Source organism: Zonotrichia leucophrys, chromosome 3, assembly GCF_028769735.1.
Source record: "Zonotrichia leucophrys gambelii isolate GWCS_2022_RI chromosome 3, RI_Zleu_2.0, whole genome shotgun sequence".
Taxonomy (NCBI): domain Eukaryota; kingdom Metazoa; phylum Chordata; class Aves; order Passeriformes; family Passerellidae; genus Zonotrichia; species Zonotrichia leucophrys.
Genome location: NC_088172.1, coordinates 60,096,678 through 60,122,525, shown reverse-complemented (window position 1 = coordinate 60,122,525; position 25,848 = coordinate 60,096,678). Strand labels below are relative to the sequence as shown.

The 25,848-nt window shown below is 37.4% G+C and overlaps 1 protein-coding gene across 7 annotated transcripts in view; it reads right to left on the bottom strand.

Moving 5' to 3' along the window:
• Positions 1 to 25,848, bottom strand: part of RGS7 (regulator of G protein signaling 7) — a 235,175-nt gene that overhangs the window by 23,299 nt on the left and 186,028 nt on the right. For all 7 annotated transcript variants that reach the window (XM_064708439.1, XM_064708433.1, XM_064708436.1 and 4 more), the window contains 6 exons: positions 19,280 to 19,344; positions 17,470 to 17,546; positions 17,254 to 17,335; positions 2,777 to 2,851; positions 1,633 to 1,731; positions 846 to 907 (listed from right to left, as the gene is read on the bottom strand). In XM_064708439.1, coding sequence (XP_064564509.1) covers positions 846 to 907; positions 1,633 to 1,731; positions 2,777 to 2,851; positions 17,254 to 17,335; positions 17,470 to 17,546; positions 19,280 to 19,344 — 460 coding nt within the window. The remainder of the gene's footprint in view (positions 1 to 845; positions 908 to 1,632; positions 1,732 to 2,776; positions 2,852 to 17,253; positions 17,336 to 17,469; positions 17,547 to 19,279; positions 19,345 to 25,848) is intronic.

Genomic DNA, 25,848 nt, shown 5'->3' with positions numbered 1-25,848 from the left:
GTAATTTACATCTCCCATTGTCCTTATTTATGCTTGCTGTTTCCTTTGGTCTCATAATTCTTGTAAAATTATTGACAAGTGAGGACAACTATTCTTTCTTTTCAATTCCTATTATATTTAGTGTCCTTTTTTTTTACTGTTCAGCAAACAAAAAATTCTTAGCCTGCTCTCTTTATAAATAAATATTTATTTGGATTTGCATATGTATACACACATACACATAAATGAGTAGACATATATGCAGAAATGTTTATGAGAAGATGAAGAGCAATTTGTATTTGGCCTTATTTTCCTTTACTAAGCCCCATGCAGCTCAATTTTCTGCAATGTTGGGCTTTTTGTTTTATTTGCTTTCTAGGCCCTTCCTGACAAACTTAGGTCATATTTACAGACATATTCCTACTAGCGTTACATCTCTGACCCAACCTGAGCCCAAACTCACTTTGTTCAAGCACTGACTGAGCTCCACACCAGCCAATTCCCTTGCTCCATCAGTGACTGCCCTTTTGAAATATCAAAACAACAACCCCAGACCTATTCCCATTTAGCCTCCCTGCCAGTGAAAGGTGAAACTTATAATCACTTGGTCAGAGGCTCTTTCAGAGACTCAGGTTTATCAGAAATGTATCACAGAATATCTAGAATATTTTTATCACTAAAAGAATTTCATACTTCTCCACTTAAAGTAAACTCTCATCAGTTATTTCTATGACATCTGAGCTCTCATGTCTCTCTTTGAAGACCTATTTGCAGTGAATAGCTCTTTGAAGCTATTTCACACTGACATTTTTCCCAATAGTTACCGGTCTAATTGAAAAAAATAGAAAATGTGACAATATACGTACCTCTCTGCAACTTTTGACATTTTTAATCTATGTCTGTCTAATTGCATTTGCCAGTGCTTAATCTGCAAAAAAGGAAGGAAAAGAGTTTTATGAGTAATTTATTACTTGACTCTATTTCTATAACTTTTTTTATTAGAGCTGTAATTGAACATTAATTTACCCTAGGGCACAGAAGAGAAATATATCTGAATTAAAACAACATTTCACCAGTGTAGCTGTAAAATAAATGGAAGTTTCCATTAAAGAGGAAAGCTCATAGAGACAAAAAATGTGCCCAATAGAACATTTTCCCTAAAGGTTCATCAACAGAAATCCAGTTAGCCATTTTTTAGATTTTTTGAGGAGAACTAATACTTCTTCAGACATTTAACTTCTCCAGACTCTAAAACTCTAAGTTTTAACAGTAGATAAGTGTGTGAACCTATACATGCAAGTATGGAGTGGTAAGTATACCCCCAAGCCTCAAATCAGCGCTGAAAGAAGAGCAAGCTGTCTACAGCTAAAGGGGCTAATGGGCTGAGCTATGCAATGAACCCACTCACTTGACTACTTCCTACAGCCTTTAGGTGTTGAATAAAGATACAAAAAATTCAGGTTTTGTCTCATTAATTTTGATGATGTTACATGCCTAAATCCATATACCTTGGGACAAGAAAAAGGTTTATTAAATGTTTGCAACAGCTGTTTTGAATAACTTCCCAGTTACAATAATTTTTGGGTTTATACCTAAAAAGTTACCACCTAAAAAGTTCTTTTAAAAGTACATTTTTGTAGTTATGTTCCAAACCTCTTGGTGTAGTTCATCTTCTGTGGGTGGCTTACTCTCTGGCACCGGCGTGTGCGTAGGGCTGTGACTTCGAATGTCATTTTGTAAGCCATAGACAGACTGTGCAAAAAAATATGAAACAATGATGGTTGCTTTCAGACAATGCTTTCTACACATACCCATACTACATTGTGCTTAACAAGTTAGCCAAGATCATCTTTACCTAAAGAAACTTCAATAACCCATGCACTCAGATAAAATCGTGCTTCTGCACTGGAGTGTACAACAAAGACTCCCAAACTCCCACAGTTCCATAAAGCCACAAGCAAGGGTCCACTTTTATTAGGTCTCTATATTAGCATCACACCAAACATGGGGAACGACACTGGGAGATGCTATTACAGTAAGGAGATGACTGGTTGGTGGAGTATCCTGAGAGGTACACTAACTCACAGATTATTTGGATTACTTCCAAAATTGCAATTACTATCTGGTAAATTACACTAATCTGGACCTTTCACTACCATAAAGAAGCCAAGCTAAAACTTTCTCTAAATCCACTTTCCTTTTTAAAACTTACCTTCCTATAGGTCAACATGCAAATGCACCTCAAAGGAAGTACTTTAAGTGGGAGTCAATTTATATGGTTATGGTGCAAAGGATTTTAAAGTGTTGAGCAAATCCATCTGTACATCCCTAGAGAAGTTACACTGTAATTACAACCTAATTTAGATAGAGCTAATTTCTTCCATCATTTCCAGTCATCCATTTTGGGCATAATTGCAATATAGAGGCACCCTTTTCATGAAGACCAGGACAAGAGCTGCTGTTAGAGTTTATACTGAATTTTTAATCTTTTTTTTCTTTAATTACTGACAGAAACATTTTAATGTGCTTTATTCAATCTACTGAATAACATGAATAAAGCATGCAAAAATGAATTTTATCTTCAAAATCTGTTTATACTTCTCCAAAATTCTATGTGATAGCATTCATTTAGCATTAGCAAATTTGTTAATACTAATTCAACTAAGAGCTTATGAAATATTAACATACATTTCATGCATTTGCTCCTTGAAGCTGTAAGAAAAAAGTGCTTTAAGAAATTATGAAAATTCATTCTATAAATTTTCTTCCACCTCCTGCTTTTGATATAATACCTTACCTTTCTTGTTTTATGTGGATTTCTCATTCTTGAAGATTTTTTTATATCCACTTCAGTAGTGTTTACACAGCCAGGCTATTAAAAGAAAGAGAAAGGAAAGCAAAGGCTAATCTGTGATGGAACTTCTCTGAGCTACTCCTCTTCAGAGTGCAAGACTGAAAAATAAATTCCCCACCATGAAATTGAAATAAAATAAATTGCCAAGACAGTGGAAACCAGTCAGTTTCTGCTTCGGTTTTGCCAAGGAAGCCATTCATTACATTCTAGCTATCCCTCTAAGGAGCATGGTTGACCTAATGAGACAAAATAAACAGAATTATGAAATATTCACCTCAGCTCTGCACCTCAGGTTCGCTTCAGGAGCAGTTGGTTTTGGTCAAATTTAAAGAGGATTATGTTTTAAAACTAAATAAAAAAAAAAAAAAAAAGGTTTTGTTTCTACAGAAAAGAAAGAGAAAAAACCAAACCAAACCAACAAAAAAGGCTTCTGCAGCCTAACCAGAAGACTGACAGCCTAAATGAAATTACTCTCAACACATCAGATTTGGGTTTCAGTGGTTCATTCTCACAACTCTGTGGCCTCCCAAAGCACACAAGTACTCTATCTCCTAATTCATCTTCTTTTGACACTTCCCTCTAAGTACAAAAATCTATTTGTACATCTGTTTTTTACCCATTGCTGGAAACAAATTTTAAAAAAGTGTTTTGCTCTCAGGTGAGTTTTATCTATTGATTTTGGAGGGATTACATTTGACACTGAGTGGAAACTACAAAATCTGTTCTCTAATGGGAACAGGCTTCTACTGAAAGTAGGTTGGGGTATTTTTAATGGAAGTAGCTAGATATTGAATTTACTTGCCCAACAGCCAAGCTGGACTTATTATTGCTCTAAAGATACAACTCTGTCTTCTTATCATAATGGACAATGCTTGATGTGACTCTAAATTTAATAAGACAAAATTTAGGCTTATACAGGCTAAGAATATCTTACATAGCTAAGAAAAAATAGCTTTTATTAAACAAAGCAATGTTACTTTGCCTCTGGAGAATTTTCTAAACAACAGACTGATTTTTTTTTTTTAATCCAGTATGTTTTTTTAAAAAATTAATATATAAATAAGTTTCTATTTTAAAGTAATAAATTAGTGTGCATTTGATAATATAACATTTGAAGTAGAAACAGCTTCTCACTGCTAATGATAAAAATAGACAATATCCTTAAGACTGCACCTGACACACTAGAATTGGGACAGTATCTTTTGTGCTTCTGAACAAAAACGGGAAGTTTTAAACTCAGAAATAACTTGCAAATCTCAAAGTAAAAAACAGGTTGAAAAATACAAAGTTCTGCATGATGGCCAATTTAAAAGCAGAAAGCAATTTCCCAGGGCAGTATACTGAGATATAAAGTTTAAAAAACCAAGTGCATCTACTTTAGGATTACAGCAGCAGCTGGCAGTGAAGAAAGCAGGGGCTTTAACAACATCCACAGCCTTTGAATGTAACAATTTGAATAGCAGGCACACTTACATAAGGCACAAACTGTTATTTGTTCAGTTTTCAGTTATGGTTTTTATGCTTCTAAGCATGCTTTGAAGTTATGCTTCTATGTCCTAAAAATGGAGAGGGGGAAAAGAAAGGGATAAACCTCATCTGAAGCTTCTTATTTTTAAAAATTTTGAGCCCACCAGAAGTAAATTGGTATGGACAGATCTTGCAACTTGCCTGGGTACCTTCCATGCCAGAATTGTACAGATTGATGTGAGGGGGACAAGAACTCCTGGGAGACTTTCAGGGACAAAACAAGAGCAACATTTTGCTGGTTGCAAAGAGGCCCAACCCAGTAGTGACCTTGTCCAGCATTTTGTGGATTCTTATGGACACCTGGCTGCTTCAAAGCCCTCACACTGAAGTGAAGTTGCTCGGGCAGGGAGAGGCTGTGGGGGCAGAAGCTGGACAAAGGTGGGACTGAAGAGAAGCTGGCAGGAGAGCAGCCCCAGGAAGGCAGAGGCAAGGAACTCTCAGGATGCTTCAGGGCAGAAGGGGAGGTGGCTAAAGGGTGCATCAGCTACTCTGACAAACTGGGGTAACAATAGGAGCTCAAGACATGCATCACTACCTCTACACAAGAGCATTCTCTTTATTTAAATTATATGATCAGAAGTACCTAATGTAGTTTGGGACACATTTTAAGTTTTCTTCTTAGCTGAAGTATATTTATTAAATTATACTTGATACAAGATGGGTTTCGTTGTTTTTCTGATGCTGCCAAATTTCATCTGTAAATATTTAGGGATAAATATCAAACATATTTTCAATTAAAATAAACACAAAAAGTTGCATTATGTGAACATCTTGCTAAAATAACTCAGCCTTTGTGGGAAAACCTTTGCTGGACAACATTTAATTTTATTTGTATGCCCTCATTAACATAATAAGTATGTGTTTGAATACAATTATATCCAGCTGTGTTTTCTTTTTGTGTTGTTTTTTTAACTGTACCACCATAGTTCAAATAGTGAGATGCCTGTCAGAGTGCTCTGCTACAAGAATCCCATTTAGTGTGTGGTATATAATTTGCATACTAATACTGTAAATAGTTTTCAAACGGATTTCCTGGAAGACTTGAGAAGTCTTCTATATGTGTAAATAGAGTGCTTATTTCTTTCAGGAGCAATGTTCTGTGTGAAAAAAAATTTTCCCCCAACACACACAGAGGAAAGCCTTGTGACCTTCTTGAAATTATCATAGAGCAAGATCATAAGCAGGGTAGAATCTGGTCTTCATCAATTTTTAAATATCTCTGTGAAAATCTGTCATACATTCACTAAGTTTTTTTCATCCATCTATTAGCATGTACTTATCTCAAAGTACAAATGCCCTACTATTAATCAAAGGACTGGTCAGTCCAGTCATGATAAATTCACTGTTGAAACAAATGGATACAGATAAATAATATAAAAGAACCCCACATGTAGATAAATTTCAATCACATATAATATAAAAGAACCCCACATATAGAGAACCTCACATATAGAGAAATTTCAATCCCTACTTCAATTATTGGATAACAAGGTTAGCATGAATCCCAAGCAGCAGCACTTTCTACTGATGCTGTCTAGGAGGATGCACACCAAAGAAGAAAAAAGCCTTGTCTGTATGCAGAGGAGGAACCAGAACATACATGCCTTGATCTGGCTATCACCAGCATTTGAAGCAGCTATCTGAGAGGATGGTGAGTTAAAAAAATCCACTTGATATTAATGTTCTATCCCTGATAACTGTGGCAACAGTGAATATATTATTTAAGCCCTTCTAATAGTGCTACAGTGTATTAATTTTAGGAAACCTGTAACAACTCTTTGGAAGAATTAATTATTTACAGAATATGGCATGCCTGAACCACGGTACATTTCCATCCAAGCAGTGCAGGGTATGGAGTATTTATAGTCTGCTTGCTGCACAAAGTTGCACACTCCAAGTACCCTTTTTATTGCCTGGCCATATAGCCCAAATCAACAGCTGTTAATGCTTTTTTTGTATAAAAACCTCTTCGCTATGATGTAATTCTAGAAAGTGCAGAATGCTCAATAGAGAGTAAATTAATATTTATAATTAGGTCAGCTGAAGTTTTGATGTCTTTTTTATCTTTCACAAAGAAGACAGCAATTTAACTGTGAATCTACTTAAGCCAAAATAACCAGAAGTTTTCATGTATCTGAGATAAATATACCCCTGGATGTGGGAGGGAGTAAGCTCCTGCATTCTGATAGGCTGGGGACTATCTGTCTGGATTGCTGCTCTGTAGGAAATGATCTGAAGGAGAAGCTGAACATGAGTCAGCAGTATCTCTCTGCAGCAATGCAGACAAACCACATCCCCAGCTGCACGAGCAGCAGCTTAGCCAGCAGGCAAAGTGCTTATTTCTTTCTACTCAGCATCAAAAGGAAACTTCTGGGACACCAAGACTACTTTTGAGCCCCACAAACAACACAAGAAATATATTTCAAATGGCAAAATCCAGTGGAGGAACAGACTTTTTTTATGCTTGCAAAAGGGAAGACCTAACTGCTGCCTTTTGTGCCTACAGGGGGGCTTAGGGAGATAGACCTTTTCCAAAGGTGCACTCTGGAAGGACAGGAGACAGTAATCTGAAATTGCAGTAAAGGAATTTCCAGTCAGCTGTAAAGAAATATACTTCACAATAAAATTAAGAGAGGCTGTGGAATGTCCGTCCTTGGTGATTTTCAAAGCTTGTTTAACCCAAGTGCCTGGACAATCTTATTCACCTTAGAAGTCAGCACTGGTTTGACCAGGAATTTGAACTAGAAGACCTCCAGAGGTCCCTCTCAGCCTACACTTCTGTGGTACAGCCTACTTTTCACAAACTGAAGGGAGTGAAATTCAAAGAATCCACTTTACAGAACACTCCAATCAAGTATTCACATTGGTGTGAAACTCATCTCTCTGCCTTCCCCGCCCCACAGCAGCAGAGTGGGAACAAGACTGGTATTTGCTTCCTTACTGCTGCCTCTGCCCTGCAGCAGCCTGTGCTGCACTCCCAACCCACACAAACAAACCTCAGGTTGATTTAAGGAAATGTAATTTCTCTTTAGCTACAAATACATAGGTGCTATTTAAAATAATTACCTCATTTCAATATGCACACCCATAAATTCAGAGTTCATTAAAGCAGTAAATATTTAAGTAGATTGATTCACATACCTTAGGCACTTTCATTACATTTCAGTGTCAGTATACTGTGAAATAGATATTTTTATTTGTTTTGCAGGCATAGGCTAACTTGTTAAGTGTAATTGCAAAATACCAAGTTTTAAGATCTCCAGGCTTCAGAATTTACAAGACTTTAAATTTAAATTATGGACCTGCATACAAACATGACAGATTGTCTCTCTCGCTGGAAAAGATAAAAGTCAGACACACAAACATAAAGGAAAAGCGGAGATTAAAATCTTTCTTTTACATTATCTGAAATAGAAGATTATCACAAAGGACTAAGCTTAAAATTTGAAATTTTCTTTGTGTCAAATGTTAGAGTTGGATTCTGCAACAACCTATTCTGCTATTTCTGTCATTGGTGCTATTCCTGTCATTTTTCTGGGAGTCGTCTAACCCTCGACAGTAACTATTCATATCACTTTCTAAAGTAGAGAAAAGAAGCTAATTAGGCAGTGAGTGATAAGCAAAACAGCAGAGTTCACTTTTATTTGTAGGTTTTCGAGTCCAGTTTATTTGTGCAGTCATCTGAACAGTACATAGTTAAAAATCAAGGGGAGAAGGTTATATAAAAGAAATGGAAGATTACAAAATAAAGAAATGAGAGGGCAAAAAATATCAGTGGCATTCAGCTGGAAAAAAGCCGAGAGTTACTAGCTGGAAAAATACCCAGTTCAACTCTGGTAATGTGGGGAAGACTGTTGTTTCTCATACAGAATCTAGCATCAAAGGAGACATTAAAATCCTATATTGAGTAAGTTGTCAGGAATGGCTAAAACTGAGGCTCTCATAAAGAAAAACACAGGCTACATTCTTCTGCACTGCACCAATTTTTCATTTCACTGAGATGGAAGTTATTCGAGTGTGCAGAACCCACTAAGGCTTACAAGGAAAAGCTGAGGTTTAGGTAATGATTGTCACTGTATGCTGGGATTTTACCTCATTTTACACACTTCAGGGTCAACAAATAAAGGGGCTTTTCCAGTGGAAGAGCTGCACTGTTAAAAATTTTGCTGGTGTAATAGAAAGTCTCAGAGGAACATTCCAAACATAATGAGTACATGTGGCCAGGTCTTTTTACAGGATTTGGAAAAATGGCTGTTATCTTAAGGCCCAGTCAAAGGAAATTTAGCAAAATTGCAAATTCAGATAAAAATTTCAGAAAACTCACCTTTTAAAAAATGTAGCTCACTTTATAATTAGAAATCAATAAACCTCAACAAAGTGATGAAAAAAAGAAACCCAGGAGCCGTATCTGCCAGCACCTGCAAATCCATAGGACTGTGCACTGATAGTGCTGCCAGAGGAGGTCTCACCAGCCCCTGTTATAGCATCCAAGGCAGCAAAGACAAACCAGTCATGACAGGGACTGGACTACAGGAACCACTTCCTTTTGGTTAGAAAAAGATACTGTTACATAAAACTGCAGAACCTAATCAGGGGTTAATTTGCAATCAGCTAGGTGTATCTAATCTGAAACACTTTTATGAACTTTATGATCCTCCCTAAAAGTGTATGTTTTAATTACTATTCCCATTTGGTTCAGCAGTTCTGTGAAAATAACTCTGAGAAATCACGTGTGTGAGCACTAGGACTTGACAACACCTCTAGCAACAAGTTCCCAGTAAATCAGCAGATGTCTGAAGAAAGGGAAAATATTATTCTGAGTTGAAGTATTATGACACAGGTGGTAGATTTTTTTTTCACTACGCAGCATAATCCCATAACTACAAACTCTAAACTAAATTGGATGGGTCTAGCTACTTAATGGTTATATTATATTATGTTATGGTACTTAGAGTTTCATACACACATATAGTAGAGTGTAAATTATCTTATTACATGCTACTTGTAGTAGTACCATAGTCCAAGCTTCTGCACAGTTAATTTTAGCACAACTGTTTCTCTGGAAACATGCCCTTTTGATTCAGTTGTGTGACTGACAAACAAGTAGTGTGACTGGACTTTCAACACCTGCTGTTTTATCATAGTGCTTTTGTGGAGCTCTCACTTGCATCATAGCTCTAATGAGAAGCAAACACAGAGATTATTATTTGGAATACAGTCCAACAGCCACGGCAACCACAAATGTAAATTGTAATAAGTATGTAAGTTTGATGACTACTTTGGAAAGAGCTCCTATCAACACTTCACCTCTACAGTTCCAGACCAAGCTTCTCAAATTAGCTCATGATGTTACTAGCTTTCCTACAGATTCATGCCTGTTAGAAATTACTTCCTCTCAGAATTATAGCTATATCTTTCAATTACCACCTATGAAACATAATTTTTAGTAAGCAAATCACAAGACTGTTCTCAAGTATAGATTCTTTACAAGCACGATTCATATGTTATTTCTAGATGCCTCATAAATTTGCCAGATAATCAGGGTGAAGTTATTAGAACCTGCTTGTCCTACTAACTCATTAGATATTTTCAATACCTATAGTCTTTTCATTATGTATGTGTTATACTTACAAACACTATCTTTTTTGGAACTCAGGATAGGATAAATACTTGCAATGTATGGATTAGTATGACACTGAAGTAAGTGAATACAACTTGGAACTGGACTTGCATAGAATAACCTCAAATTTGTTCATATTCCTTAATACAAATCTATTTATAAACCATGCAAACCATCTGTTGATATGCTGCAAATACACCTGAAAATAGTGATCTACAGTCAAGTAGGATAATGGAAATAAATTGTACACAGCTTAACTGCTAAAACCAGCTATCAGCTGGCTTTTAATTAAGGAAATAAAAGCTTTTCATTTTTTCTTATTCATTTAGTAGACTGATGTTTCAGGCCACAGAATGTTGAATGTAAAATCTTATTGAGCTTCTTCCTTCAAAGGAAGGGATTGTCTTAATTCATAAGAATTAATAAAACCTTTGTTAGGATTAAGTGTTCTCTTCCATTGAAGGTTTTAGTAGAGAATTATGCAGATAGCATAGAATGAATTTAAATGTTCAATACTTGTCCTCAATAGCTAATTGCATTTTGACTCATTAAAGAACAGAGATAAATAATAAAAAAGTTACAGACTTATTTGTTAAACTAAGATGAATGAACAATAAAACTTATTGTGTCATACACTAGAATATACTGATGGAGAAATAATGAATTTTTGCATTTATGCATAAGTTAAACATACTGTAGAGAGCCCCACACGGAGGACAGAATCTTGCAACTGGATCAATTAGTAAAATCAATACATCCTTTATTAAAGGATTGATTTGCAGATCACTGACTACTACCAAAATAACAGTATTTCCACTGTTGTTCTGCAGCTGACCTAATCAAAACACTGAAAGGTGTGCAATTAATGGATAAAAGATCAACTATGAGCTCTTTCTCTTATTTGGACAAGATAAATGAGATTCAAACAAAATCAGATAAAGAAGAGACATTTGATCAACCAGTTTGATCAAACTTTAATTATGTTTGCAGCAAGGTAAAATTCAAATGATTTTCAAACTAAGAGATTTGAAGTCTCACTTAGTAAAGACTTTAGGACCACTTAAAATTTCAAAGATTTTTAGCATATTTCCGAAATAAAGAAACCTACACTGCACCAATTTCCACTTCATGCCTAAAGAGTTCAGATCTTTTCCCAGAGTAACATCAGACACACGAGGAATCCCACTGGCTGTGCAAATGGAAGATCAGCTTGAAACAGGAGAGAGACTCAGAGAAATTTTCAAGGAATGCAATACTAATTAATGAAACCATAAAATGTATCCATAGGAGATAAAACATCTTAAACCATGACAGTGATCCTCATGTTCTCACACACCTGGTTGTTTAAGGACAGATGTTGTTGAAAGCTGAGCTTTCACCTTACAGGGAACAAGATTTGATCATTTTTTTTAAAAAAAACATTAGTTGTGTGTGTGTGTGTGTGTGTGTGTCACAGAATTACATATTATGCAAAATGCATAAGAATGTTAAAATTTAATTCTTGAGCCAAGTTATATGAAATTAAACAAGAAGCTGTACCCAAGAAAATACTCCTGCACTGAAGTTCTATGCTTAATTATTTTTGCAAGTTGATTAAATTTCTAATTAGTTTTAATTTATGATATGGCATTTCAGGTTTGTCATGACTGGTTTTCAGAATCAGAAATTGTTGCACAGAAATTAGATCCATTGTATTTATTCAAATGATATTTCAGTAGGATTAATTTTACTTAAGGCTGTATTAAAATGATTTTTGTGTATGTCAAGATTCCAGTATTGCACAAGGAAACTTGTTAAATTTTTCCATTTTCTTGCCCCTTTGCTAAATACTTAGATTCATTATTGCTTTCTCAATAGTTTTTTTACCACAAAAGGCAGGAAACTGCTGCTTTACAGATTCCATACAGAAGAAATTGAGGTTATTCACTTGAAAATAAGTGGCAACAGAAAAGTCTAGCACATCTCTGAAAAAGCTGATGGCAAATACAGGTGACATTTAGAAATTGATTATATGCCTTTTGACTTATAAGAAGATCTTTGACAAAATGCTTTGGATTAAAGGAGAAAATTTATTTCCCACAGATACAAAGATCAGTGTATAAACATTGCACTTATAAAAAAATTCCTTATACTTACTTCTTCAGGTCACTTTCCTATTTTCACACAGAACTGGGTCTTACTCAAAACCATATTGTCATATCATTTTTCTTGGTGTCCTTCCACCATCTCATCAATTAACTATCTCACAGCTTTCCTTTCAATTTTAACTTCCAAAAACTCGTTTTGTTGCACTCTTGCAAGAAACTTGCTTTCTTTTTCCCCATCTGCCCCACCTTTACTCAAGTATTAGACTAAATAAAAATGCTAAAATAATGTGAGTTCAAAATCTTCTGCAAAGATCTTAGATAGCAGGCCAGCTAGAGGGCTTATAAATATGTGCCTCAATTACATGCAAGTATGGATCATAAACATTACAACCATTTTTTGAAGTTAAAGCATTTAACTTGGGTTTCATTTCATTACCAGAAGGGCAATTATCTGAGAATGACAACTCCTGGTTTGGCTGCATTCCCTGACTCCTGTAGAGGTAACTCCCTTGTAATGATATATGGTGAAAGAGGTGCAAAAGAAGACATGAAAATTATATGTGTACATATCACTAGAGAAGTTGGATGGCGTGATTCACATTTGCTTTCTGAAGACACCTATAAATTTTTTGAAAATATTATGAAAAAGCAGAGTTCTCTGGCTCTGCAAGTGACTGGCCCAGAGAAGTCTAATACTGAGTGTGAAATGCAGGCATGCACTATCCTATCCAAGGTAAATGCACTGTTTTGACAACTCTCTGAGGCTGATCTTGAAAGACAGAATGAAATAATTATTAAAATACAGAAGAACCCACTGCCTGGCTCTCACCTCCTGGTAATGTTACCTGCCAGGTCAGGTGTCAAGGGTTATGTTCAGACGACTCAAAATACAATTAAAAAAAAAGAGAAAATTAAATTAATGGACATAGAGTCTCATTAAGAGAGAGAGAAGCAAAAGGTGTGGGATATGTGACAAATTTTAAAATATTTCAAGAACATTGTTTTCCTAGTTTGGTGCTAGGAAGCAATGGCAAGGAGCACCCAAATCCAGACATACTCGCCCCAGATACTTCTCTGTCCTGTATTAAATCACACAAACTACCGTTATTGTTTTTCATAAAATATAGAATCATCTAGAATAGATGGAATCTGGAATAGACCTTGAAGGTCATTAAGTCTGACCCTTATCAATATTTTATATCCATTTTTTCCCAGAGAACCAAAATAATCACCATAATCAAGCAAAATAGTAACAGCTATTATGGGAATAGAAGTCCTGTGGATTGGGTTTAACCAAGTTAAAAATGGCAGAATAAAAGAACTGGCTCACACTTTGACTCATGCTCATGCTTTATCAAATCACAGTATGACTAAACCACAGCCAGTGTTTAAACTTTGAAGAGCGACACATGACAATGCAGTTTTCTAGCACATCTGTTGTGTATTTCCCATCTTCATTTTAAAAACAACTGCACAGAAACCTACTAAACATGACCGTAATACAATCAACACAGACTGATGGCAAAGGTCAGAGAGGCATTGGAGAAAATGAAATGCTTTTTCAAGTTTTCACAGTTACAAAGTACACAGGTGACTTTCAAAGAAAAGGATACTTCCCCCACTATCTTCTGAAATAATGTGAATCTCAGCAAGTATCCAAAAGGACTTTTTTATTATGGCCATATTATTTCATTAATATGTAACTCAGGAAGAAAAATGAATAATTTGTAGCAGCAAGACATCAGCTATCTTGCTTGTTACCTAAAAGAGTTAATTTTAGAGTGAGCCACAGCTACTTTGCTCTGACTGTAGTTAGTGTGGGTTTGAGAATGTTTTAGAGCATTTACTGCTTTAGTACCTGTTTGTCCCTTTTTAACAAGTGTAAGATTATGGAGTTTAAAAAGAGATAATAATTCAGAAAAGATGAAACAAGTTCTCTTTGAAAGACTTTAATAAGGAGCATGATATTTCTTTTTGAGCAAAAGCAGCTTCTCAATTTCTTTCTCCTAGAAGTAACTCACTTCCCCAATTTAGCCTGATTTGTTATTGTTTCTGACTAACACCTTAATCCTCCTAACCAATTTTTTGCCTATTTTCACACTGTTATCAACAGAAGTTTCAAAATTGTGAAAATAATACACTTTCTAGGTAGGTGAAAAGAAGAGAAAGATTTTCAAGATGTGTTTACTCTGCCATCAACGAGAGAAATGCATCACTTATGTGAATAATACTAATCTGAGACCTATGCCAGATACTGGCTCTACCTTGGAAATAACAACATGGACTTTCTCCTAGGATTGCAAGGGAATTTATACAGCTCTCCCTGACACAAATTTCCATGTTTTTACTATGGCTGGTATCTGAACTAGTAAAACTAAATATGGTTTGGGATGTCTTTGCTGGCTGCAGTTATGTACAGCTGAAGCTCGGCCATACACTTTTTAACTGCAAGCTAAGATCTTTCTGCATAAAGCAGAAATTGGGATTTACAGAAATGGCCAAGATTGCACTCCCACATACCTACCCTGAAATACACATAACAACCCCCACTCCTCCCCCCCACAAAAAAAACCAAACCAAAACACCCCCACAGGGAAATAGCAATTACATAAACATTGGAATGGAAACTAAACAGTGAGATAACAAAGCTGTTCTCTTAACTGTCTCTCAGAAGAAAATTGAGCAGTAGATGATTATTTGAATAAACCTTTCCAAATCCAATTTCTCTAGCTTGTCTCCAAGCATCATCTCAGTCTGAAGACCCAGGAAAAAAAATTATGGAGCAGCAAATCCAAAGTAACAGTCAAAATGACTTTAAAGAATTTGTCTGTCCCTCAGACTGGCATAAATCTTCTAGAACTTCTGTAATCACCTACAAGCTTGCCTTTGACTTGGACCTATGAAACAGTGGTGTTTTTTGAGTCAAATCCTCTTCACATGTCGAACCTTGGCTAATTTTCTCTTTTAAACCTATGAGTCACAGTGACATTTCTGATACCTAATCATCCGCTTTTTCTGCTTCCCCATTCTCCTGGCTCCAGTGCCATGCAGCTGTTCTCATGTCTCCCATTCCCATAGTGCACTGCTGCACTGTCCTTTAGGAATGATGCCTTGCTTTCCCCTTCTGCTCCTTTCATCAACTTAAAGTTGAAATACAATGCAAATTTAATATTCATAGTTTATATTTTTCATGTACATCTTCTGTATCAGTACTGTATCTGGGTAGGTAACAAACATAGCGATAAAGCAACTAAGGACCAGGATGCCTGCAAGAAAACCCCAAAAAATATTTATTTACTCACCTTCAACCAACCATCCAACCAAAAATAATAAAACATTTGATCCTCAAAACTTGTTTTCAGTAAAAAAAAAAATTACATTGGAGTGGATTTAGAACTATGTTGTCACTGCCCCTAGCCTCTGAACTTTTATCAAAAGGTGAAACGCTGTAAATAAAAATAAGCATTATATTATACACAGATTCTTATCCAAACATCACCTTTAAAAACTGTTTAAAAAATTTAGTTCTCCAGAGTTGCAGTAGCATTTCTGTAATTTTTTGGGAGGCCTTTTGGAGGCTTGAAAATCCATTACAAATGGAAACTAGCTCTAGCATCACCCTCCTCTTTTCAGTCTTTTTGTGTTTTATCTTTTGTTCTTTTCAAAAGAAGCTTCTGGATTTTACTGTGACAGTAAATTTATAATGGTGTTTTTAAAAATAATATTATTTCACTGACTCTTGAGAGGAGCAGTTTAACCAAAGTATGAACCTCTCCATTCATCTATTTATAACTTCTAAAGCCAGGACCTGCATTGCTGACTGTAAGCCAGCCTTTTGCCTCTGATATTTCCTAGGTATGTTTACAGCCAGATTAAAAACATCTGCTGGACCAGGCAGATTTATCCACAGTTCAGCCAAAGCTCTTAATCAGATTCAATTTCCTCTTGTCCTGGTCCCTTTTACTCTCTTGAAGCTTCAACAATGCATCTCTTCCAAACCTGAAAATAACATCTCATTCTCAGATTCAAAACCTTTAGATCCATTTCTGCAGCAAATATAAAAGCTCTCTTCACCTTCACAGGTCTCAGGTCCACAGATACTTTGTGTTTATTCCCTATGTAGCTCCAACCTACATCAGATGGAAAATCACTTTCTGATCTCCTTCCTTGTTTTATGTCAGTGATTAGACAATAATATCCCAGTCTTTTTGAATCTATTTCCTGTGGCAGGAATTTTTCACATCAAGTTATTTTTGCTATCTGACAATATAAATCCTACCTAAAAATCCATTTCTTCTATGACCACTTCACTTCCACAGCTGCAAATGTAAGCTGACCATGATCAATTTATTATTTTGTATTTAAACTGTCTCATTGCATTCTATTCTTCCACATGTGTCATCACCTAATTTTACTTCCCCCACTAAAAGTAGCTTTCCCCAGTGTCAGAGCAAAAGATATAGTTCATATATGATTTCATTGGTAATGATACCAAACTGCATAAACAGGAAAGGAAAGCTCAAATCTAAGTAAGGGAAAACAATATTGCTCTGTAGTAAAGCAAAAAAAAAAGTACAGTTTACTTGGAATTATTGTAACAATTGACATTCTTTTTCACAATTTTAGCACTCAAGTATAGTTGAGTATGTAAGAAACTTTCTTTTTTAAACCTCTGTTTCAGATGGACTTTGACAAAGAACTCAGACAAATCTTGTTTAGACAGTGACTCCCACAGCTCAAAGCCAATATTTAATCTTTATGTACTTCAAAAATAGCTTGGAAGCATAACTGGAATGAAGTTAAAAGGCTTAGCAAGCAAAAAAGAAGACTAAAAAAGAAAAATAGTCAGACTTATTTAAGAGTATTTTTAGTTATGCTGATAATTTTGGTTGTGTGACTCATACCCAGGAAACCTTTGAGATGATAATAGTCAAAGACAGGTACTTTTTGATTCAAAAAAACCAGGCACAACACATCTATTCACTGAAAATCGTGAACTGGATGCAGACACATCTGAAGTCTGCAATACCAGATTCATATAAACTCAAGATCCTTACAAGAGGGAGGCAAGCCCCAACCCCTCACCCTGCTGCTGTTTTACTTGTGCCCAGGCCACCCCAAAGCTGCAGAGAAGGTGACATTTCAGCAGCCCTGCTCACAGACCCCGTGGCTCCAGCAGCACTCACCACCGGACGGTGCACATCCCAAAATGCTCGCTCCTGACTGTCGAGAATCTTCCTCTCTATCTTGTCTCTCTTCTTGTCAACCCTGGCAATGTCACAGGACATTTAAAGGAAACAGTGTCAAGGACAGTAATTTTAAACATCAAAGGTGTCAAACCACTTCCCCTCCCCTGAAAAAATCATGCGACATGAAAACTGCACATCTCCAAAGGAACTTACTTTGCTTGTGCTTCAGCTTGCATAAAAATAAACTCCCATTTCCGAGCAAAAGCTCGCTGTAGCCTGGCCAAACTCTCCTGCAAATACATCACAATTTTAGCGGGTTAGCTTGCAAGTTATTTACTCCTTAATAGGTTCTGACTTTATATTTCCCTCCTCTCCTCACCTCCCCCTCACCAAAACGTAATACAAGTCATGATATCTGTGTCAGTGTAAATGGACCTTACTTATCTGATATAAAGTTTGTTCTTGCCACCCAATGAGATGGAATACTTTTGAAGGCCTCGACTATTTTAGTTTTGAAACTCTGATAAAAAGGGTAGATGCATCCTTCAGCAGAACATGGGATTTCTGAAACATTTGTATATACTGTGTGCTATTTTAGCAATTTTGAAATAGTACAAAGAAACATCCTTGTTTTGAAAGTATGTATCAATGAAAGATAACAGCAGCTATGTCCATTTGGATGATCCACATGACAATTCTTCATCAGTCATCCATGCAAATGGTTTCCACTGGACAGCGTTGGCTGCCATTTTTGGTAGTACAGTCAAACCTCCACAGCTATCCTCATTTTTAAAAGTACAGACTATAGTTCTTCAATACTGTACAGGAAATGTATCTATTCTGCAGCCTACTAATAATAACAGGAAGAAGAATTGTAAAATCATTGCAAAATTCTTTCTTCCATTGATGATGGAACATTTTCACTGTCTCCAACAGAGCTTTCTAAATCTCTTCCCAGTTTAAACAGCATGTATGCAGTCTCTTAACAAAAGTGTTATTTTTACTATATTTCTATGCATTGCAAACATATCTCTGTGCCATACTCACTGAAAATGAAGACTACAGAAAGAGAAGAGCAGACTTTCTAGAGGTCTTGCCAATACCAGAAAAGGCTCTTATGGATTGTACATTGAAGGGGAGTTTTCTAAGACGTGTGAGTATAAAATTATGCATGTCCCACAGCGCAGCACACTGAAAAACAAGCTTGTGCCAAAAGAAGCAATGCAGTGTGTCAGCATGGCGCTGTGGCTGGAGTGTCTGGTGTGCTGAGAGGCCAGGCTGACTATCCTGCTATCAGGTCACAGCAGCACAGCTGGACAGCTTTCAGCCCAGAGACAGGGCTGTTCATGAATTTTGTGTTGACAGATTCATGAAAAATTCAGGAATTTTTGGGGGTAGAGTTGGAATTCGAGCCATCTCTCTTCTTATTTAATGCCATCCTCATCAGCTAATCCAAGTCTCCCTTTTTCAAGCTCTTCCTGGCCCCAATTATCTTACCTTGCCCAAGGCACAGCACAGCTGTCAGGGAGTAGGAATGCCTCTAGTCTGAGCCTCTTTGCCTCTCATCTAGCTGATGGGAAAAGGCTCAAGTGTCAGCATCCCTTATAAAGAATGAGATTCACATTTCTACATCCATCAAGAGCTTTTGGAAATGTTGCCAGGGATCCTTTGTTGAAACCTTAGATGCTGTAGAGAACAACCTCTTCCAAACACTCGTGGTGCAGCTGGGATTTGTGAAGTTATTTGCGATCCTGGCATGGGGATCTGAGCAGAGTATGATTACAGATGGGCTGTATTCTCAACATTTGTCCAGTTAGCCTTCGTTATCATTTCTTAAATGGTGTTTGAGAGATGACAGTGAAGGCTAACTGGACAAGCTTCTTCCAGCTTGTTACACCCACAAGCTGGAAGAACAGGATAACTGATAAATTTTCACACACAATGCCCATAGTTCTCATGCTTCACATTATTTCACAGGCTCATCAGGCCCAGCAGAGAAATTTACTTTTTGCCAGGTACTTACAGCTTCATAGTCTGCTAGTTCTAGCCTTGCTTTGTTTTGCATTGTCCGCTTGCAGAGGTAAACAGCTGGAACAGAATAAAATAAACAGAATTTGCCACCATCTCACAAACATGGCAGATGAGAAATAAAGCTTCATGTCTGGCTTAAAGCTAGCTTTATTGTTTGATTTCTCCCTTTGTTCTAGAAAGCTTTAAATATGGGATCAAGGCTACCAGGATTGTAACTGAAATGATGGATCAGATACATAGGTTCATTAAATAATAATAAAATCTGCTTTATGCAACAGACATCATGTGCAAAATTCATGAGGTACTTAAGGTCAGGGCTTTTTAATGGCCAGGGAACTAGCACATTAAAGAAAAATGGCAAAGACATTTTTCAAACTGTCTGTGTATAAATCATAATGCATAAGAGTTTCAGCAGGAGCTGCTGCTGCATTAGTCAAACAGGATTGTAAGACCACAAATACATGTTTTTATTTATTTTGAGTCTATATTTAGAAAACACAAACTTTCAACCTAAGAAGATTTTAGCTAAAAAATAATTCTAGATAAAATTCATGTCTCATACAGATTAGTCTGCTATAACCAATACTTAAACTAGAAAATAATGTGAGACCTAAAAATGAAAAAAAGCGTCATCTGCTACATATGAGAAAAAATATTCTTTCATTTATTTTCTAAATCCAAAAATCCTTCAGAAGACCTGTCCTTCCTCCACTTCATTTAGACAGAATGCAGAATCTTTAGTAATAAAATGGTAAAGTACATTTTCAATAGACCTTATTTAGCAGCAAATACTTTCCAAAAAACTCTGAATATTTTACAGATTCCCCCACCAGTGAGTGCAGTACAATTCCTAATTGGAATTCTATCCTAATTCCTACCCACTTCATTACTTCAGAGCACTGCTCATGTGAGATGGATGAATCTTTTGATCAGATTAGGTGATAAAACCTTAACTTATCTCCACAATCAGCAAAAAGAGCCCATAGTTGCTGGTTGTGCTTAGGAATGTTCCCACTGCCAGCTGGTCTAGTACAGAAGCAAAGCCTCTCTGGGAAATAACTTCACACAGGAACTTAACTCTTCCTAACTAGGAAGAAGGATGTGCTCATCTTACACGTAGGTTTGAATATTAAGTTAGTCAACCCAAATATAATTTAAGATGCCATGGAAATATTTATTCCTGACAAGATACCTGCAAATGCATGCAAACCCACTGCAGTGAATGCTCTTTTAGTTGAATTGATTACAAGCACTTCTACCTGCAATTAAAGGTGTTACTTGATGTAAAATGAGTTCTATTTTAATGAATTTTTTTTCTTTTCTTCCCCTCCTCTTTTTGTGTGTATTATTTGGTGTACTTCATTTTATAATATTTCACTTTCCACTCTCATAAGAAGCCACGGTCTCTTTCTCTATTCCCTGCCCCCCCACATACCCTCTGGTTCCAAGGCAGTTTCTGTGTCTACAAAATCTACAAAGACAGATCTAGATCCACGTCACACACAGCAGACAGAGAGTTTCTATAGCTTTCATGCATTGCATTATATTATACACTTACACTAATGCATTGGCATGCATGCTGAAACATCACAAAAAGATGAGGGGATGAATTTTGGACCCTTTGTACCTAGGCTGCATTCACAATTAGTACACTGGTAAGAGATTCTTGAGGAGAGAGAAAGTCTTTGTCATTTCACTTCTTTTAAGGTGAAGTATTTTCCTCTTTTCCTTCAAAATTGGTTATTTCATTGAACAAGAAAAAAAATTCCTAAGCCCCTTGTAAATATTAGCAATAAAATACACACTTTATATAATGTGTAGACAGTTCTGGGAATTCCAGGAGTCAAAATTTTCTCTACCAATTTAATACCAACTGAAGAGAAACAATAAAAGCTCCCTGTTCCTGCACTTGATCAAAACTTTTAAAGCACATTCTTATAGTCCCAGTGCAGACACTTTTAGTTAGTTTAGCTCTTCCTTGAGTCCCATTGTGGGCAAATTTTGGGATAATATTTCCTGCTACTCCTACAAAAATTCTTGTTTCAGAGGTAGCTGACTGCTCATCTTTCTGTCAGGATAGGTTGCATCAAAAAAGTATCTTCAGATACGAGAGATTTCAACACCAGAGAAACAACCAGCAGGTCACCAGGAGATGAATTAGCTTGACAAATTATTAATTTAACACTGTAACTCTACTGCAGTCATTTTCCCTTCAGGGTTCTTTTAATGACCCTCTTTCCTCCCAGTCCATATAAAGATGTTTGGTTTTCATTTATGAGCATGACTTGGCCAAGACTCAAAAAATCATATTTATCCCTCAGACCCTTTTTTTTAAACTGAAATATCCAGATCCCTTCCCCTTCAGAGGAGTCTGATGGTTAAAACAGCTGTGGCTTGGATTCCTTATGCCAGAAATGTCTCCATGTGCCACTGTGAATAAGGTAGAATATGCCTAAGGAGAAATTACTGTTGTGAGAAGTACAGCATATCCACTACTGTCGGAGGAAAAAGTGCTGGAGGACATTCCTACTCTGACTCAATTTATTGCCATTGCTTTGTGCTAACAATTACATCCTATAAAAGTGCATGTTTGAGCCTCTATTCAACAGCTAACTGTACTGCCACAAAAAGCTGGCAGCAGCTCAGGAATTTGTCTTCACCAGTTTATGCTATCTATCACATTATTTGGCTTATCTGTAAAAAAATTAGTAGCAGGTTGGAAAGCAAGAAAGTGAATATCACCCTCATTTTCAGATCATTTGAAGATATAGAGTAGTGAGGTTTTGTTCTTCTGACTTTCAGGACAATGACATTTGAAATATGGATTGAAATATGGTACCTTTCACAGGCACCACTCCTTTTCTGCACCAAATCACACATGGAGTAAGTGTACTTGTCCAGTAGCTGGACTTTGAAGATGTCAATCAATTTCCCTCTCAAAGCAGAGTCAGGATCTCGCAGAATTTCAGTGAATTACAGTGTCTGCTTTTCTAATCCCACATGTTGACAGTGCTTTTACAGCTTCACAAGACGTGCAGCCTGTAGGAAGGATCTCTAACTGAAGCTCTCTATTTCTGTATATAGCTCTCTATTTATCTATCCCACAAAGCTCCTGGTCAGGGCCCTCAGAACACCAAGGATCTGTAATTCCATCGAGGACCCCATCCAGGGGTTCCACTGAGGCCTGTACCCAGGAATTGTGCTCAAGCCTAGCTACTGCCCCTGGCACAGGCTCCAGTCGTGTTGTAGATAGATCTCTAACCAGCCCTGTAGCCTATCCATGCTGCTACCTCGTTCCTGCCTGCACTCTTGCCAACCTCAGTTCTTGCCTACCTGCCCTTCCTTGCCCCTCCCTGACAAGGGTGCTGAAAAATGTTCACCATGGGGATGAATGATATGCAAGGAACAGGGTCTGATTAATAACCTCAATTTGCTAAATATGGACTGCCTTATACACTTATTTTTAGAGCCAGTGTATTCTGATGGATTTTGCAATCAACATAATTGCCTCTACTAAAGTGAATTATGTATTAGATGCTATAGCTTGTGCTTTAGAAGTGACTATTACCATGAGCGAACAGATTCGCCAATAATTTTAAAGGCCGTATTAATTTGTAACATTTCATAATGAAAGATGGCCAGTGATGTTTATAAATGGGTATTTGAACAAGAAACAAGTGTTGAAATACATTCCTGTAGCTATGCAGTAAATACAGTCTACTAGCTCTCGAAAATTCTGTTCAGGCATTCAGAAAATGTGGGCAATCTGAGAGTTTCAAGTGAGACTACAAAGCCAGAGTTGCATAGAGAGGATGCCTGTACTTTGCCTCTTGCAAGTTTTTAAACTGTCACATCCAAAAAAAAACCAAACCATTTTCATGGTTCGCTACTTGTTTCCTATTCTTGACAGTTCACTTGCATTTGAAAGCTCCTATGAAACCTCAATAGATTTTTTTCTTTAGATAAGATCATAGAGATTTATGACACGCTTCATTCTAGCTCAAGAAACCGGACTGAATACACATTATATTATAGTTACTCAAAAAAAAAAAAAAACAAAAAAAAAACCAAAAAAAAACCCAGAACTTTCACCCAAAACCCACACTGAGGAATTTTATCTTATTGCTAAACAGGGGCTAAATCTTCCCTTTTGCCACAGTGGAGCAAAGGCCACAGCTAAATTCAATGGGAGTTCAACTGGGCCTCTGAAGACCACAGACTATGGCACCTGCACCCCTCCCACCACGCACACAAACTCCTTCCATAACTACCAGTGGGATCACAGCCGGATTCACACAAGTGTGCTTTCACTGACCACTCGTTATCTCCACTGAGACCAGGCTAAATTTATGTACTCCCTGAGCCAAAATCCTGTTTTCAGAGCCAGTGTGTTATAAGCCTAGTCTGTATCTAAGAGCAAAGAAAAAAGCAAGTACTGCAAGGTCTAAGGGTTTCAAAGTGCCCTGCAGGCAGGCAGTTCTCCCTCTATATGCAAGTGCCTGCTTCAGATGGAGAATTACAGGACAATCAGCACAAAACATGACTGCAGGATGGAAAGCATGAAATTAACTCTTTTATTTAAACATTGGGATTTCTAGGGCTATTTCATACCATCTTTAGGTCACCTCTGCTTTTAGTCTAGAAAAAAAAATTGCCCTTAGCAACAGCTATTGAGTTTCACTTAGTCTTAAAAATGGGTCACCACAGAGCCCTGTGTATCTACCAAAAAACCATACTTTTAAGTAAAGGCTAATAAAATTAATTTAGAAGGAAGACCATGATCAGGTTTATTTGCATTAAATTGCCAAATCATCAAAACGTTAACTTATGAAACACTTTTCTCCATTTCTAGTCTTTACTCTTTGATCCTATTCTTTTCCCATAACACTTCAGGAAAGCAATTCAATTATAGATTTACACAAGCAGAGGACTTTTTTACATAAACAAAGGGCAAGAAAGAACCCAAATTTCAAACTACCAAAGAGATCAAGAATTAGAAAAAGGCTAATTCTTCTTCAACATACAGAAGTCCCCAGATGATGTTGCCCTTGGAAAACCCTGCCAAGGTGACAAAAAACTGGTATGGGAGAAAGGTCACCTGTCGGATCTCAAGATCTCAGTCCTGAGATGCTGAGCCTCCGAGACCACCTTGGGGGGCTCGGGAGTCCTGGAATGTTGCCAGAAGTGTCTGGTGGCTGGACTTTAACCCTACACAGGAGACGACAAGGATGAGGGCTTCACAGGGTGAATGGTGAAGGGATTAGTTAATTAGAGAGTGAGACACAAGGTTTAGGATTTATGTACAGGGGGGTTTAGAGGAGTAAGATGGAGGAATTGGGGTGTGTCCTGTCCTCCTTCTTCTTCCTCCTCTCCTCCATCTTCTTTGGCCACGGTGGCACCTTTGGATTGGTTATTACTGAGAGTACACCGAGTTATAAGAATAGATGGTATTGGGGAAAAATGATAAATATTGTATACGTCACAAGGGTATAAAGATACGTGGTTGCCCGGGAGGGCAGACAGTGTGCCCATGGCTGACTGCTGAGCAGATCTTTGTTCGGCTGAAAGAACATCTTTTAGATAAACAATTAATAAACATAAAAACCGAAAGAAGAACTGAAGCCTCTTCTCGTCCTTCGATACGCGGGCTGCCCCAAGGCCACCCCGGGCCTTTTAAGGCCCCCCAAACAGCCGAGATAAACCGGACAGTCACCCAAGATCAGACTAAGAATATCCAATTGTCAAATATGACTTAAAACTACATCCATTGAATCATTTCATGCTTCTTGATATTATCATAATGCTTTCAACTTTCCATTATGGTTATATTTTCAGAGAGTCAGAAAGCCTACAGCTCCAGGGACAATGGGCAGGAAAAGGCATGCAAAGTAGAGCATGTCAGAGTGCCAGCATTGCTGCCTCCACACCTTCTACCTGGACCTCCCACGGTGATGGGGACCTCAGCCTCAGCACTAAGATTCCATTAGGGTCAGCATTCAAATAGCCACAGTGCCCACAGGGACCCCAGTGCTGGAGAAGACGTGAGACATGCCACAGTGATCACAGCAGCACACCAACACTGCCTCCTCCACACCTTACTAATCTGGGACACTCGTGGTGACGGGATCAGGGAAAGTCACAGGAGGAGGGGCTGAGGTCCCTTGGCTTTTCAGCCTAGAAAAGAGAAGACTTAGGGTAGATCTCATTGCAGTCTACAGCTTAATTTTTAGAGGAAGAGGAGGGGCAGGCACTGATCTCCTCTCTGTAGTGACCCACGACAAAGCCAGAAGTTGTGTCCAGGGATGTTCAGGTTGGATACATGGAAAAGGTTCTTCACCCAGAGGGAGGTTGGGCACTGGAACAGGCTCCCCAGGGAAATGGTCACAACACCAGCCTGACAGAGTTCCAGCAGCATTTGAACAATACTTTCAGGCACATGGTGTGATTCTTGGGGTGTCCTGTGCAAGGCCAGGAGCTGGACTTCAATTATCCCTGTGATTCCCTTCCAATTCCTGACATTCTATGTAACTTATTTAGTTTACTCAACATAGAAACTTAAAA